At 41.5% G+C, this 18316-nt stretch overlaps 1 protein-coding gene across 3 annotated transcripts in view; it reads left to right on the top strand.

Annotated features, from left to right (window-relative positions):
• Nucleotides 1-18316, top strand: part of USP32 (ubiquitin specific peptidase 32) — a 406702-nt gene that overhangs the window by 166347 nt on the left and 222039 nt on the right. For 2 of the 3 annotated variants that reach the window (XM_033921901.1, XM_033921902.1), the window contains exons 6-7: nt 4374-4505; nt 9549-9656. In XM_033921901.1, the coding sequence (XP_033777792.1) occupies nt 4374-4505; nt 9549-9656 (240 nt within the window). Of the gene's footprint in view, nt 1-4373; nt 4506-9548; nt 9657-11396; nt 11511-18316 lie in introns of those variants that run through there. The other variant, XM_033921903.1, reaches the window with a different exon arrangement.

The raw sequence follows: 18316 nt of genomic DNA on the forward strand, positions 1-18316 counted from the left end.
ATGACACTAAACTCTAAAGGGTTAGAACCGTGGAAGAATGTGAGGACCTACAAAGGGACCTGAACAAACTGGAAGAGTGGGCGAATAAATGGCAGATGAACTTCAATGTGGGGAAATGCAAGGTCATGCATATAGGAAAGAAGAATCCAATGTTCAGCTACCAAATGGGGGGATTAGTACTAGAGGGAAGTAACCTTGAAAAAGACTTGGGTGTGCTGGTGGACACAACAATGAAGTCAATGACACAATGCGCAGCAACCTCAAAGAAGGCAAACAGAATGTTGGGTATTATTAAGAAGGGTATTACAACCAGAACAAAGGAAGTCATCATGCCGCTGTATCGTGCGATGGTGCGACCGCATTTGGAATACTGTGTCCAATATTGGTCACCGTACCTAAAGAAGGACATGGAGATACTTGAGAGGGTTCAGAGAAGAGCGACAAGAATGATAAAAGGTATGGAAAACCTTTCATACGCTGATAGGCTAGAAAGGCTGGGGCTCTTCACCCTGGAAAAGCAGAGACTCAGAAGAGATATGATAGAGACTTACAAGATCATGAAGGGCATAGAGAAGGTGGAAAGGGACAGATTCTTCAGCCTATTGGGAACTACCAGAACAAGGGGGCACTCGGAAAAATTGAAAGGGAACAGGTTTAGAACCAATGCTAGGAAATTTTTCTTCACTCAGAGGGTGGTGGACACCTGGAATGCGCTTCCGGAGGATGTAATAGGACAGAATACATTAAGAGGATTCAAAGAGGTATTGGACAAGTCCCTGAAGGATACGCGGATTGAGGGATATAGATAGAGACAGAGATAGGATGATGAAAGGGTATTGAAAGGTTTTAGACAAAGGATCACTTACAGGTCATGGACCTGATGGGCTGCCGCGTGAGCAGACTGCTGGGCGCGATGGACCCCTTGTCTGACCCAGCAGAGGCAACTTCTTATGTTCTTAACCATTATCTATATCTCTCTCTGAGAGATCCCACGTGCCTATCCCATGCTTTTTTGAATTCAGACAGTCTCTGTCTCCACCACCTCTTCTGGGAGACTGTTCTACTCATCTACCACCCTTTTTGTAAAAAAGTATTTCCTTTGATTACTCCTGAGCCTATCACTTCAACTTCATCCTGTGCCCTCTCATTCCAGAGCTTCCTTTCAAATGAAAGAGACTCGACTCATGCACATTTATGCCACGCAGGTATTTAAATGTCTCTCAAGAATCCAAATCGCAATAACAAAATATAAATAAAATCAGCAAAAAATTGTTATTAGCCTAGTGGTGGAGATACCCCATGAAAGTACATTTATAATAGGTGGAGAAAAAGCCTCAACTTATCAACAGTGTACGGACGGCAACCCAATAAGTTCTTAAGCCAGTCCTGCTCTGTATCATAGGCAAAAAACTCCACACGTTTCAAAATGTAACTTTTCAGAACAGGATCAAAGCCACCACTGTGCACAGGGAGCCAGAAAAAGAACAAAACAGTTCACTTATCTTCTGATGATGGCAACAACAGCAGCGAGTAGATCTTCCTGCTATAGCACTTCTCACGCTGAAAAAAGACAAGGAACTGGATGTCACCGACAAGGCTCTTGTTTCGCCGAACAACGGCTGCGTCAGGGCAGTCACATTCTCTCCTGCTCCGTCCACACACGGCTCAGAATGGCGCTGGAATTTATACTTCCGGGTTCATAGGGGTCACTGTCAAAAAACTTTATTTACTGGAACAAACGATCTCACCATCAGTAGAAGGCACACCATTCTACATTAGGCCAGATAGTTTTCAAAAAGAAAATAGACCGCTGTTCACTTTGATATAGCAATCTTTTCACGTCCCCACGACGAGCTGTAAGGGGAATATGATGTAATACAAAGCACCTAAATTCCTCAAAAGAATGATTTTTTTTCAACACAATGTCGTGTGAGTATATCTACCTGTCTTTTGTGTGAAATGTTAGAACGATGTTCAAACAGCCTTGTTTTAAGAGTGCGTGCAGAATGTCCTATGTAGCACAGATCGCAAGGGCAAGATTATTGCATAAACTACTCCAATGCTTTCACAAGTAACTAACTGGATCATCCTGATACATTTTCTTCCGGGTATGCAAATTTGGTCTCCCTCATTTAATAAAGAACAAGCAGTGCACTGGTTACACCAAAAAAGTCCAACCCTCCCTCTTTCCTTCTTTGTCCAAACATCCGCAGGGCACAACAAATCTTTCAAATTTCTATGCTTCAACCACCGGTCCATGGACCGGTGCTGGTCTACAGAAATTTCCTGCCAGTCCACAGGGCCGGCATGTGCATCAGGCCCAAAACTGTGTTCTTCAACTGCCGGTCTGTGGTGCGATCGATGCATTGTTAATAAGATTATATTGTGTGTATATATGAAAAATGAATGGAAAAAATAGTGTTACAATTAGGACTATGGGGGCAGGGTCTGGGGTGGAGATTGGGTAGAGATGGGCAGGGTCTGGCCCATGACTTAGCCCAGTGTTCTTCAACTGCCAGTCTGCGGACCGATGCCGGTCCACAAAATAATTCTTTTATTTCTACCGGTCCATAGGTGTAAAAAGGTTGAAGAACACTGCTTTAAATTATAAGTAGCACAGTAGTTGACAGCAGATAAAACCAATTGGCCTAGTTTGTCCACCCAGTTATATCAAGCTAGCCTGAACAGACACATCCCAACAACCATTCGTAGAAATATGACTGCTTATTATATCATTCCTTTTCCCAGTGAGTTTTGGTATGTGCCTCTTTGGTAACATAGTAACATAGTAAATGACGGCAGATAAAGACCGGAGCGGTCCATCCAGTCTGCCCATAAGATACACTCATTAAAAAAAAAACCATGATTAGATGGTCATAAAAGATCTCATACTTAGGGGTCCTATTACAAAGGCGCGGTAGCGGTTTAACGCGTGGAATCCATTGACGAGGCGTTAGGATTTTCGGCTGCCGCAAGGGTTAGCGCGTGATGAAATGTCCCACGCGCTAACCCCCATAGCGCGCCTTGATAAAAGGAGCCCTTAGTCCAACACTCAAGTCCTCTCAACCGGTTTAAAATCAACCTACCATAGCTACCAAAATGAACACCTTTCTTCCTAGGTCTTTATGGCCCTGCTGGCATCAGCCCGGTTGCTTTCAGAATAGGAACCTGCTGGTATCAACCCAGTTACCCTGTGAATTGCAGTGCCCTTCCTTTATCTTCCCTGGAGTTATCACTATGAAGATGCTTAAAACGAAATAAGTGTGGTATATAGCTAGAGTTTTGGAACTGAGGTTCTTAGCTTAAAGGTGTTTTAACTGTAAAATCAAATTAATAAGGTTTATTTAGATTAAACTCTCTGGAGTGATAATGTTCTCATATGCAAGTCCCTCTGGGCTTTTCTGCTTAAAAAGGATGCTGCCAGGGTTGCTAAGCTGGAAATGACTGTGCAGCCATGGTATAGCAAGGATTTGAAGACTGAAGCCTCAGCTGCAGGTCATCTGGAGCTGCTTCAGCAAGATAGATTTTATTTGTTTCAAAGGTTTGTTATAAAGGTTTGCTGCAAAGCAGGAGCATCAAACAGAGGTACAGAAAAGCCATTTGGGTTGTTTTGGGTTTTTTTTCTTCCTTTATCACCTGCTCAGAAAATTAAAGAAAAACCTGCTGTGAATTCAGGATATGTAGGTTATGGAAGGCAACAGTAGCATAGCTATGTAATGTAGCCATTTCCATTTTCTTGATTTGAAATAACATTTATCAGGTAGTCTAGGTAGTATAAAAGAGAACCGCTTTGTATAATGTGCATCAAGACAAATATTTTGCCTTTGTTCATTCAAATGACACTTTCTTACCTTTTTAATTTCTGTTCATGCTGCATCTGTTAAACTATAAGTATATTTAGAAAGTAGTAGTAGAAAATTAAGTTTTGGTGGAATCATACTGTGGAATATGAAAATTTAACAACTTTTGCATTTTTAAACAATAACAACAACAAAAAAAATATTAAAATATCGAGACCATGGATGTCAAAAGTATGTTTTTTCTCTTATACACAATGTCTGTAACAAAGTGGTAATGATTTCAAGAATAATAGGTTAGTAATTCTACCTTTTAAAATTTATTTAAGAAGGGTGTGCCATTATGTTTTGTTACTTACAGAAATGTTAAGTTTTCTTTTAGATTTAGGATAGATTGTGAAAATGAAATGAAAAAAAAAAAAAATCAGGTAGAGAGAGGTTAAGAAAAATGCTTCCTTTGCATTTGGGCACGTATTACCAGTAATGCACTAAACTTGCTTTTTTTCTTATGTTTTACTTCTGAAAATAATTTTCATTTTCAAAAGACTGCGGATTTGTTTTCTATTTCATTTACAGTGGAAGAATCTGATATCATTGATCTTGAAAAGCGATATTGGTTGCTGAAGGCTCAGTCCCGTACTGGCCGTTTTGATTTGGAAACATTTGGCCCTCTGGTTTCACCTCCTATTCATCTCTCTTTGAGTGAAGGTACACATTGTTGATTTTATTAACTTTTGGAGCTTTTACTATGTAAGTTTTATAGATGTGGTTTTCATCAAAACAACGAAAAGACTGTGGAACAGAAGATAGGATGTACCAGTTTGTAATTTAATAAGTGTCCAAATAACTTAAAAACAATAAGCTTAAAAACAATCCACAAAGGGTGTTTACAGTTACGAGCGACCCACAAGATAAAAACCAAATAATGTATAAAAAACAAATAATGACCCAACATGGACTGTGTTTTGGCAAAATAAAAATTCCTCAAGGGTCTTATAGTATTCTTGGCTGTCTTAAATATAAAAAAAAAACCCATAAGTCACAAAAATCCAAAGAGTTAAGAGGCTACAAACAAACTGCACAGTGCACAAGCTTCCAATGTAGGCTGCCTGGCTGTTATGATTATCCTAAGTTGAATGAATCTCTGCAGTTGTAAAAGTCTAATAAAAATTAAGTGGAAAAGTTACTAATTTTCTCCATATTGCAAATCATGTGCAAGGTACACAAGAACATAAGAACAGCCTTACTGTGTCGGACCAGTGGTCCATCTAGCCCAGTAGCCTGTCTTCACGGTGGCCAATCCAGGTCACTAATACCTGGCAAAAACCCAAATAGCAATATGTCCACGCTACCAATCCAGGGCATGCAGGGGCTTCCCCCATGTCTTGTGAATTTTTCCTCCAAGAAATTACAAACCTTTCTCAAAGACAGCTACGATAACCACTCTTACCACAACCTCTGTTAACACGTTCCAGAGTTTCAAGTTTTATTTATATTTGATTAATCACTTAATTAAAATTTTTTCTAAGCGAGTTACAATATATAAAAGTAACATATAGTTAAACATAGTATTAAAACAAAAACAACAAACAGAAAACAAAAAACAAAAAAACCAGACATAATTTACACTATTCTATGAGTGAAAAATATTTCTTCCTATTGGTTTTAAAAGTATTTCCCTGTAGCTTCAAGTGTCCCCTAGTCTCTGTAATTTTTGATGGAGTAAAAATTTGATCCACTTGTACCCTTAAGTCAGGATTTTGTAGACTTCAGTCATATCTCCTCTCAACCATCTCTTTTCCAAGCCGAAGAGCTCTAACCTCTTTAGTCTTTCCTCGTATGAGAAGAGTTTCATCCCCTTTATCATCTTGGTTGCTCTTCTTTGAACCTTTTCTAGTTCCACTATATCTTTTTTGACATAAGGTGACCAGAATTGAATGCAGTGCTCAAGGTGAAGAGTGGCAGAGGCATTATAACATTCTTAGTCTTGTTAACCATCCCTTTTTTTAATAATTCCTAGCTTCTTGTGGGTTTTTTGTTTTGTTTTTTTTAGCTGCCACTGCATGTTGAGTTAAATAGGCACCCCTTTATAGAAAGGAAAGAAAACACTTGGATGCCATTTACTGAATCTGGTCCTAAGTTTGTGCACAGAAATAAAGCACACTGAGGGGATGATTCTGGAAACAGCTTCGTAAGTTAGGTGATGATACCGCTGCCTAACTTAATTGGTTTAATTGGCTTTAATTGGCCCAGTAACTGACTGTGTCATTTAAAATCTCATTTTAAAAAATGTAGGCCCTTACAGGAGCCTACAATAAGAGTGCCAGAAACATGTCTACAGAGGTGTGGTTTCGGCTGCAAATTACCTTGTAGATGTGAGTCACATCAAACATAGGTGCTGTTAATGTAGGCTTTCAGAGCCCTGGCCTATATTACCGGCGCCTAAGTTTAACGGTAGCCATGATTCTGGTAATGGCACGCGGTCAGCGCCATTTTTGTATTCACCGGCCGATATAGGCGATATTTCCAGAATCTGGTCCTGAATGCTGTTCTATAAACTTAGGGGATATATGCCCAACTTTAGATGCGAGGATTTACACTAATTGAAACCTGATATAAATCCTTGCATGTAAATTTTGCATGGATCCCCCAAATTCTGTAATACCCGGCCCATGCCCCTTCCCCTTTTCATTTACACTAAAAAATTGTGCACTCTTCCACTCCTTCCTTTAATAAGATGCACAAGCAAATCCAAATTGTTGATAGTTAATGCGAATAATCACCACATAATTATTGGCGCTAATTAACTTGTTACTCAAATTGCACGGGCACACAATTTTGAGCGCCATATATAGAATCTGGGAATTACTTTCTTTTATACAATACTAGTGTAGCACAGCATATACCGTATTTTCACCTAGATAACGCGCACCCATGTAAAACGCGCACACGGGTATAGCGCGCGAAAAACACAAATTTATGTACAGAAATTTTTATATACCACGCACACCCGTATACCGCGCATGCTGCCCGACTCTCCTGTCGCCGCCCGACTCTCCTTTCGCCCGCCCCGACTCTCCTCTGGCCACCCCAACTCTCCTTTCGCCCGTCCCGACTCTCCTCTCCCCCTTGAAGTCCTGTCCCCACCCTGAAAGCCTGATGCCCCCCCCGACGTCCGATTCACCCCCTCCCCCCGCAGGACCGCTCGCACCCCCACCCCGAAGGACCGCTCGCACGCACTCCCACCCGCACCCCCACCCTGAAGGACCGCTCGCACCCCCACAGCCTCCCGACCCCCCCATCATGTAGAAGCTCCTACCGGTGTCCTGCTGCTTCCTCTTGGCGGTCCCGACTCCCCGACACAATCGGGGCAAGAGGGAGCTCAAGCCCTCTTGCCCCAGCCAACCGCGGCACCCCCGACACGATCGGGGCAAGAGAGAGATCAAGCCCTCTTGCCCCACCAACTCCCCGACAATATCGGGCCAGGAGGGAGCCCAAGTCCTCCTGGCCCTGGCGACCCCCCCCCCCCGCTAGTTGTTCGGGCCAGGAGGGAGCCCAAACCCATGTGCCTCAGGCCCCGCCCCCAGGTTGGACCTAAGGCTCCCGGGCCTATTCTGATTGGCCCAGGCGCCTTAGGCCCCACCAGTAGGCGGAGCTTTGGGACGGATGGGCCAATCCGGCCTCATTCCGTCGTTGGCTGCCTGCCGGACAGGCGAGTTTGACTCCCGTCTGTCCGGCCAACTACACAAAGGTACGGGGAAGGGGGGTGGGGGTGTCATGGGGGTCAGCCAGGGGGGTCTCGGGTCGGCTGGGGGGGGGCGGTCAGAGGTTCTTGGGGGGGGCGGTCGTTGGGGGGACAGGGGTTTGCGTCGAGGGCAGGAGGGCCTGGGATCCTTCCTGCCCGTAATGTAGTGCGGGGTTGGGGTAGGGGGTCGCCGTGGCCAGGAGGGTTTGGGCTCCCTCCTGGCCCGAACAACTAGCCGGGGGGGGGGGGGTCACCAGGGCCAGGAGGACTTGGGCTCCCTCCTGGCCCGATATTGTCGGGGAGTTGGGGAGTCGGCGGGGCAAGAGGGCTTAGGCTCCCTTTTGCCCCGATCGTGTCGGGGAGTCGGGGGGGGGGGGGCAAGAGGGCTTGAGCTCCCTCTTGCCCCGATCGTGTCGGGGGTGCCGCGGTTGGCTGGGGCAAGAGGGCTTGAGCTCCCTCTTGCCCCGATCGTGTCGGGTGTCGGGACCGCCAAGAGGAAGCAGCAGGACACCGGTAGGAGCTTCTACATGATGAGGGGGGTCGGGAGGCTGTGGGGGTGTGAGCGGTCCTTCAGGGTGGGAGTGCGGGTGCGGGTGGGAGTGCGTGCGAGCGGTCCTTCAGGGTGGGGGTGGGGGTGCGTGCGAGCGGTCCTTCGGGGTGGGGGTGCGAGCGGTCCTACGGGGGGGTGGTGAATCAGACGTCGGGGGGGGAACTATGTAAAAAAAAATTTGTACAACGCGCTCACGTGTATAACGCGCAAGGGTATGCGCGGTACGTAAAAACCATGTATAATGCGCGCGTTATATGCGAGAAAATACGGTATTTTAGAAACAACCACTTATACCAGACATAGAGCACATATAAAGGCTCACACCTAGATTGCCAAAACTGCATAAATGATACTATTCTATAAAGAGGTAAAGGGTAAGTGGGATATGATATACCGCCTTTCTGTGGTATAATCTGTGGTTTACATTTTAATTGCAGTTACTTTCTCTTTCCGTAATGGGTTCACAATCTATTGGGTTTTTTTGTACCTGGGGCACTAGAGGGTTAAATTTATTCATGTGTACACCTACCTTCAAACTATGTACCATTGCATTTAGGTGCCATTTTACAGAATAGCACATAGCTGAAACATTGGCATTTATGTGCATGGGCACACATGTAAATGTACATGGTGATATTTTGATCATATATATATGCATTCTGGGCACCATTGTGTGTGATAGTCCCTAAATCCTGTCCATCAGAGAGGCAATGCTCTGTTAACATGTCTGATAATATCTGATAGCAGTGAGAGATCTATTGGGGGGTGGAGATATTAGAGCTCTGACAAGAGAAATTATGAAGGCAATATCCTTTTTCCCCCCTCACCACAAGTGTGGGTTTATATTTGAAATTTTTTTTTTAATCATAACTTAAATAAAAAGTTTATGAATTTACCTCTTGCAGTTGTACTTGCATGTTGCATTGAATTGCTAATTGTACTACAAAGAAAATTTGAAATGAAAATAAAGATAAAGAATTTTAATAACAATATTGATATGTAAAACTGATGGTTTGTAGACATTTGTTTTTATTTATGTTTATATACCACATGTAATAACTCTGAATTCATGAAAACAAAATAGGAAAATATTTTTGAGTGTCTGTGTTTGAGAGCTCTAGTAACCATGAAATATTTACATCCCTGGGGCTTTACAGCAAGCTGTGGTGTCAGGTGCCTCAGTTATAGTGGCCAATCCCTGTAGTTTCCCTGTTAAAATCCAGACTTATAAAAACAACATCATTGTTTTTAAAAAGATAAAATGGGCTGTTTAAATGTTGGTGATCAGTTACAGCTGAAGTATAATCCTAAACAGCCATGCCATTAAAATGTAGTGTTTAGTTGGTAAGAATTTGTTCTGTCTCAAATGCTCTGTACTAAAAGAAAAGATTGAATCATGAAGGCTTTTGATTTAATGACCATGTTCACCAAGTGCTAATGCATTCTTGTCTTGTAGGTTTATTTAATGCCTTTGATGAAAATCGTGATAATCATATAGACTTCAAGGAAATCTCCTGTGGGTTGTCAGCTTGTTGCAGGGGACCCCTGGCAGAAAGACAAAAATGTGAGTTTGCCAAACATAGCTGTGTAATTTTTGACTAAGAAACATTTTTAAAGTCAAATTTGGTGTACAATATTCCAATGGTGTTTTTTTCTGGTCTTTTCTTTGCAAATGTGAGAGACATTTTTTTAAGCCTATTCAGATTTTTGATCTTGACATTTGTGCCTTCTGGGCCTATTTACTTGGTTGCTTGAACTATTTATCACATACAGTAAATTGTTCTAACTTGGGGATATAAACTGTTGCCAGCACTTTGAATCTGCATCTTTGTAGTTTGTCAGACTTTTTTGTGCTCTTGATTGAGGTGAATTTCATACTTCTCATAGTGCTTGTTGGTAGGGTTGCCAGATGTTACATTCGTAAACTCTGGACCCCTAGACCTGCCCCATCCCCACCCCGTTAAGCCTCAGTCCTGCCCCTAATCCCGCCCCCACTGCTTGCTCTGGTCCGGCAGGAGGGCATCTGCAGATGTGGCGCGATGATGTTACGTGCATGAGCGGATGCCCTCTTGCCCAACACAATTTCGAGGGATGCTTTTCAAAACCCGGACAAAATGCCGGGTTTTGAAAAGCCATCCAGACCCCATGTCCCATGGAAATCCGGATGTCTGGTAACCCTACTTGTAGGCCCATGTGTATGTTGAACTTTTGTGTCTACAAACTGTTTTTCAAGCTCAGTTTCCTCTTGAAAATGGGGCTAGAGTGCACTATGCACCTGTATTGGAGCAAGTGTGAAGTATCTGCTTTAAAGTATTCTTAATTTTTTTTATATTTAATTTTATTTTGAGCAGACAAAGTGACAGTGTAAGAATCTTAGTGGGTTCCCATTATATTTTTATAGACTGTATATCAAAAGTAAAGAAACTTGAAACTTGAATAGATATAGATCGATATAACACAACATAAAAATTTATTTATATACTGCAGTACCTTAGAAGTTCTATGCTGTTCACAAAAGAAAATGGAAACAGTGACAATAAAAACAAATGACCTAGAAATTACAAAAATTTCGACAATAAGTAGGTTTTCAATAATTTCCTGAGCTGCTGGTAAGAGACAGAGCTAACTAATAGATTTACAAACTCTTTATCACAAGAAGCTGCCTAAAAAGATAGGAGTTGTTGAAAATAACTCTTGTATAAACGACCCTTTACAGATGGAAAAGCAAACAAATTACAATTATGTCTTGGGTATTATGAATTAATGAATATGTCACAATAACACTCATACCTAAACTCTTTCCCCCTCCGATAATAATTAAACCCCCAATACAACTTGCTCCCTCCCTCTGAATGAATACCCAGCTAACCCACACAAACATCAGCATAATCGCCCCCTCTTCCCCATCCCACTTTTAGAGAACCACAAGAACTACACATTATATGACTCAAGCTAGAATTCTGAGCTTATTAAGTACAGTGGTACCTTTGATTATGAGCATAATCCGTTCCAGGAGCATGCTCGTAATCCAAAATGCTCGTATATCAAAGCAAGTTTCCCCATAGGAAGTAAGGGAAATTTGCTTTGATATATTCCCACCACCCACCTTCCCCCCCTGAGGTCAGCAGCGCTGCTCTCACCCCCCCCCCCCCCCAAGAATGTGAACTCTCAGGCCACAGCAAAGCATCTGGGTACAATGCTATGGAAAGAAAATTCCACCAACTTTTCAGGCTGCCAATTTTTTTTTTTTTTTTTTTTTTTAGCAAAAGCCTCAATGATCAGCTCAAAAGGAGATGGACAATGGGAAACCTTAGTATCACACTTAATGGGAAAGGAGTTCAAGAGCAGGCCATTAACTAAAACTTGGGCTCTCAACGACAGTACATAGACAAACAAAAACAAGTGGATCAAAGGGGAGGTGAGAGTAAAATACATCGAGATGAAGTAAATGGGGAGGGAAAACCATAGGGGGGGGGGATAGTTCTTCTTAAAAGCGGTTGGTATTCATTGTGAATGGAATAAGAAGGTTAGAGGAACTGCCAATTCTTAGGTTAGAAATGCATCTCTGATATGAGTCTGTTTAAACAGGTTACCAATTCAAATCTATTTTATGTCTTATAGTCTGCTTTTTTCCATAGTAGATTCAAGGTTATTTACATAGTAAGGAATCTTCAACAAGAGAGGTAAATTACAATAGAAGTATTATCTTAAAAAAAAAAAAGTTAACAAAATACTGACTATCCACTATTTAGAGAAGAGATGAGTTTAAAGAGTTTCTGAAAAAGATGGTAGGTGATGGTTTGCCTAATGTGGTAAGGAAGACTATTCTGAATTTTTGCTCCTTGGTAAGAAAAAGTGTATTCGACCAATAGTTTCAACCAAATATTTTTTTTCATCAGGATAGTCTAATCTTAACATCTGAAATCATTGGCAATTGAACTGATTAGGAATACTGTATTAAGAATATTAAGTCTCATGTGACTGGATTCTCAAAACTTACTGTGCCTTTAATGATGGTCGATAAACTGGTTCCAGTCAGTTTAGCATGCCAGTATTTTACCTCCCGAATATATCAGAATGGCTCACAGTAGTCTTTTCTGAGTTTCCTAGCAGCCTCAGACTCTGCCATGCAAATGTAGTACAGTGTAATAAGTCACTTCACTAGCTCCCTATCTACCATTGCATACAGTTCAAGCTTCTATTGCTGACCTACAAGTGTGTTCATTCTGCTGTCCCTCAATATCTCTCTTCTCTCTCCTTTACACCTCCCAGAGAACTCCGTTCATCAGATAAGCCGCTCTTAGCTTTACTGTTCTCCTCCACTGCAAATTCCAGATTTTGTTCCTTTCATCTAGCTGCCCCCTATGCCTAGAATAAATTGCCTGAGTTTGTCCGTCAAAGCCTTTACCTTGTTAACAGCAGACTGAAAGCCTACCTTCAATCCTTAACCCTACTCTTCTGCCCTCCAACCCAGCCAGCTGATTAACTGTTCTTCTTAACTGTATCCATGACATCTTGTTTGTCTTGGCTGTAAAGGTTGTAAGCTCTTTTGAGCAGGGGCTATTTTCTTCTTCTTTGTGACTCTGTACAGCCCTATGTACATCTGGTAATGCTATAGAAATAATTAATAGTAGTAGTAGTAGCCATTATGAAATTGCTCAAACCACTTGTAATTCATTTTCATGGTCACTGCAGCATCACCATAAACTAATTTTCCAGTGCAATAGGAAAGGTATGCTGAACCAAGGGTTTTGCATCCACTCCTGTGAGTCTGTTGCAGGAGATACTGAGTATTGTTTTCAGTACCTCTTCCTTCTCCCTGCTCTCTGCTGTCCCCAGTCAATTATTTTTTTTGCAAGCGAGCCTGCAGGAGCAACTTTGATCTGCTTGGTTTTATTTTTCATGTATTTTTTCATGATTTTTTGCAGGATTTTATGTTTCTTTCCAGCTTATGATTTATCTTTAATCTTATCTATTGTTTTGCCTTTTGTCTTTGTTTTGTTCTATTTCTATCATTTAAATTTCTCCAGAATTCTACTGTTCAACGGCTCCCCCTTCTGCTTCTATTCCTTTCTCTCCTCTCTTCTACCTTCCAAAGTATTTAGATCAATGCTGTCTTGTTAAAATGTTTATTTTATTTTTATTTTTCCTCTAACTCTACTTTTCACTTCTCTATTACCCTCCAGGTACTTTAGTTAGATTGTGAGCCTTCGGGACAGTAAGGGAATTTTTCAAGTACCTTTCTTATTTCTAATCTTAATGTATATTTTCTGTAAACCGCTTAGAACCTAACGGATGTAGCGGTATATAAGAAATAAATTACATTACATTACAAATTACATTACATTACATTACATTATTTCTGTTCAACTCCCATGACTGCCTAGCCTGCGTGAGAGGAGCAGACTTCGGTCTGCAGCGGATAGGTGGATCCTGCAGGAACCTGCTCAGCCAGTCTGCTTCAACTGTGGAGTTCGGGGGATTCCCCTGCTGTTTGCTCACTCCTTGACTTGATCAGGAGTGCTGCGCAGGCTGTACAGGCACCGATTGCGTTTCTTTGGAGCATATGCGGTATCAACTGCACTTTCCTTCCCTCTTTTCATGACATTTGGAGGTCTCAGGGGTTAAAGCTCATTCTGGCTCTGGCCCGACTGGCAGCTGAAGGGTCAGAAGAGGCAGCTTTCCTGGTGGCAGAGGTGTTTTCCTATTCCAGCTACCCTGATAGGAGCTGTGGCATGCTGCAGCATATCTTCCCAGCGTCTGGTGTCTGAGTTGACACGGAGAAAGGTTGGGTGCTTCTTCCAGAGGCATGCGGACTAGTGCTGCCTGATTCACCGATTCAAATTGATTCACCGATTCACTTGATTTGTTGTCCAAAAAAATTGGACTCACCGATTCAATAACCAACCCCTCCCCCTTCCCTGTTGAAACCTGACATACCTCCAGGCCTCTTAAAGAAGCAGCAGTAGCGGAAGCGGCCGGTCAGCAGAGGCAGCATTCTGAACTGAATGCTTGTGACCTGCCCCACCGGGGCCTTCCCTCTTCTGTCATCAGTGATATTGAATCAGTGATATTGATGACATGGCAAAGGAAAGCCTTGGTGGTACAGGCCGCAATCAACGTGTTCACTGTGCTGAATCTTCAATGCTGGCCACCCCCATGCTGGTGCTGCTTTGGGAGGCCTGATGGTATGTCAAGTCTCACAGTGGGAGGGTCGATGGAGTGCTGCTGCACAGGGGGATGGGAGGGATAGATGGAAAGCTGCTGCACAAGGGGATGAGTGGGAGGAGAGGAAAGATGCTGTACATTGGAGAGCGGAAGAATTTTTGGAGTGGAGGTGAGGAAGGGAGAGGAAGACATGCATTGGGAAGAGAGAGGGAAAAATGTTGGACATAGGATGAGGGGCAGGGAGAGATGGTGCATGGGGAGAGAAAGAAATGTTGCACATAATAATGCAGGAGAGAAAGAGAAAGATGCTGCATGGAAGGGAATAAAGAGGCACAAAGCAGGGAGAGAGAGAGATGGTAAACAGAGGGAAAGAAACAAATGTTGGATATGGCAATGGAAGACAGAAAAAAATAATTGTATTTTCTATTTTGTGATTATAATATGTCAAATTTGAAATGTGTATCCTGCCAGAGCTGGTGTTAGACAGCGAGTATAAGCTAGGAACTAACAGAGAGATGAAAAGCACAGCGCTGGCGTGGGATTGACCATCAGTCGGGATTTAGAAGAGGATATAGTACGGAGACCGTCTTAACTTCAATGCTTGATTATTTTCATGGTCTATTTAGCAAAGGCACTAGTGCTTTAATTCTTCAGATAGATTTTAGTAGTGCCTTTGATCTAGTAGATCATGAAATATTGTTGAGTTGTTTAGACACAATAGGACTTTCAGGAAGGGTCTGGAACTGGTTTCAAGGTTTTTTGAAGAAGAGATCTTATCAAGTGATTTGTGACGGTAACTATTCTCATTCATGGAGCAACCCATCTGGTGTGCCTTCAAGGTTCTCCGCTATCGCCTACCTTATTCAACATCTACATTTCCCCTTTAGACATTTATGACAGAGTTTAAATGTAAAATTTTATATATATATGCAGATGACCTTTCTATTTTAATCCCTCTAAATAATTTTACCACTGAAATTTTAAACCAGATATCTTCTATTATGACTCAGATAGAACAGTGGACAATTAATTTCAAACTGAAACTCAATACGGAAAAGACCAAACTTTTCTTGGCTAGTCCCAACGACAAAATAACAAACTCATTGCTTCATCTTAATGGTCATGACTACCCGATTATTAAATCTATCAAAATTCTGGGAGTCACACTAGACCGACATTTAACACGAGCAGAACACACGAACTTAGTGGTACAAAAATGCTTTTTTACATTGTGGAAATTAAGAACCATAAAAAAATGTAGGCATTAGTTTTATCTATTTTAGACTATTGTAACATCATCTATTTAGGAGCACCCAAAAAAATTCTAAGGAAATTAAGGATAATTCAGAATACAGGTGTTCGATTGATTTTTGGTTTAAAAAAGAACGACCATATTAGTCCATATTATCGTTTACTTCATTGGCTGCCTTTAGAGGCAAGAGTATTATTCAGATTTTCCTGTATCTGCTTTAAGCTGATATCTGGATTGTCTCCAGCTTACCTTTTTTCTCATTTTGTGTTGCATAGACCATCAAGAGAAACTAGAAATTCTACTTATTTGCTTATGCCAAAATTAATGGGTGTAGATACAAGACCTTCTTAGATAAGACCCTGCCTGAACCTCCTGCTACTTGAAGGCTGTGTCTCTGACCTTTCTGCCAGCTATTGTAAACCCCAAATAATTATATACAGACAAGATACAATGTCATGGCGTGTTTATAAGCTATGTTGGGGGAGTCTCCCCATTCTCCTTCTCCTGTTCTCTCCTGTAGGGCTGTTGCCAGCTTTGAAACTAACTGACTGGGGGCAGCAGAGAGCAGGGAGAAGGATGAGGTACTGAAAACGGTAATCAGTATCTCCTCCAATTGACTTGCGGGAGCCGATGAAAGATCCTTTGTTCAGCATATCAACCTTATCTACTGGAAAAGATATTATCAAGGTAAGAACCTAATCTCTCTTTAATATTTCATATGTTTCTTTAGCACTTTTTTTGCAGTTTGAAACATTTCATGTTGTTCATAATTCATGATTATGATACACTTTAAAACACACCTTCTCTCAACTGTAGCTCACAACCGACTGACTGCACCAAACAAGTTGAAACTTGTCACACACTATTATTAAAGTTTGACGCGCTGCTTCCTGTATTGAAGATCCCTGCCTTTTTATTTGGATGACACTCAGCAGCAGCATTCACTTTATTATTTGATCACGCCTCATAGTGATGGGGGAAAAAAATGTCAAAAGCACGCATCCCAAGCACGTGTGTTAAAGGCATGTCTCTTATGCGCATGTTGAAAGCCAATAAATGCACCTCCCCTCCCTTCCCCTCCATTCAATAGTGCTGGCATGTCTGTGATTGACACAACGATATAGCATTTGCTGATAGTTCTCTGCCCCCTTCTATCCACCCATGCCTCTTTCTGTGGACTATTATACACATGTGCCAATTGCTATCACCGATGACTGATCTCATGTAAATTTGGCAACCTTCTGCAAACCTCATTTGCATGCGTGGTTCTTTGAGAATGGCTCATCTTTTTTTGAATTGTTAAATTTACGGCCACTACAGCGATCCATTGGATTTTACTGGCAATATTAGTGAATCTGTCCTTTGGAATTTTGGCCATATAAAGATTTAAAAACCTGGCAAGCTATTTTAAATTCTATTATTGATTTTATGGGTGGACAGTGAAGGCTTGGATATTGAATACATTAATCTAGATACAAATACCTTACTAGATATAACAAAACCACAAGAGCAAAATAATAGCTTAGAAGATCTCTGTATATGGTACATAAATGAATGCCTGATCTCTCACACCTGTCCCAGTTGTTTATATTGCTGGAGAATAGGACCTTAAATACTGTTAAAATTAGCTTGCTTCCTTTTAACACATAATGTAATTGATGCCTCCAGTGTTGTCATAAGGGTATACTTTGAGTGCAGTTGTGGTAAAAGTGAGCTCCCAAGAGCAACTGAGAGATCAGTGCTTTAAATTTACTGAGAATGACCAGCTCTCTCCACCTTCCTAATAGACCCAATGAAGGTGTAATGACCAGGGGGAAGCCAGTACTTATTGAAATTTCATCCTTCACCCTCCAACCCACTCCCTAAATACTGATCCCTCAGCAAGATCACCACATGTGGAAATAAGCATCCCCACATTTTTGCAAACAGATTAGAGACTTAAGGTAAAAATCCAAGCAAAGAAGCAGGGTGATCTATAAATTGTGAAGTACAAGAAGCTTAAGTTGAAACCTCATACATCTTATGGGTCTGCCCCCAGCTTTACCCAGTCTCACAAGCTGTTTCTGCAAATTTCAAGTTTATTTTTATTTCGCAATGTGCCTATCAAGCCAACTAGGTGGTGTATATACATATTTAAAAGCAGAGCATATGTGTTCAGGGGTCTCAAAAATACAAACGTTAGATAAAGACATTGTATAGGTGGTAGGGAGGGAGAAACTAATTACAATATATGCCTAATAACAACACAAACAACAAAAAGGAATGATAATAAGAAGTGGGGAAAATGCGCAGAAGGAAGACAAAAGAAGAAGAAAAAATTGGGAAGGGGAAGTTAAATAGTAAAAGCATCTTTAAATAAAAAAGTCTTAAGATTAGATTTAAAGTTGCTCAGGTAATCTTCCATTCTAAGATAATTTGGAAGGGCGTTCCATAAGTTGGGGGCTGTAACAGAAGTGTCTATTAAATGTGGATCATGATATTTCCCAAATTTAGCCAACATAATGTCTCTATAAATGCAAGCAAGCACCTTTGATGTCCATTGTCTCCGGAAGAAATAATACCTGTAGAGGATCCCATATCTTTCCGTTCCTAACAAAAAACAATTGCTCTAAGCTGTTCAGAGCTGGAGGTAGGACACCTGTGCTAATGATAGAAGAGCAAACTGAGTTCCAAGATCCTCTTAAAAAGACTAATTTATCTTTGCCACTTAACTGCCAGATATATTGCAACTCTTATCTTGTCAATTCCTCATGACTGGGAGAAAGGTACAAATAGCCAAATCTAGGTTATTGTACATGAAGGCA

This window comes from Geotrypetes seraphini, chromosome 15 (assembly GCF_902459505.1).
Source record: "Geotrypetes seraphini chromosome 15, aGeoSer1.1, whole genome shotgun sequence".
NCBI classification, from domain to species: Eukaryota; Metazoa; Chordata; class Amphibia; order Gymnophiona; family Dermophiidae; genus Geotrypetes; species Geotrypetes seraphini.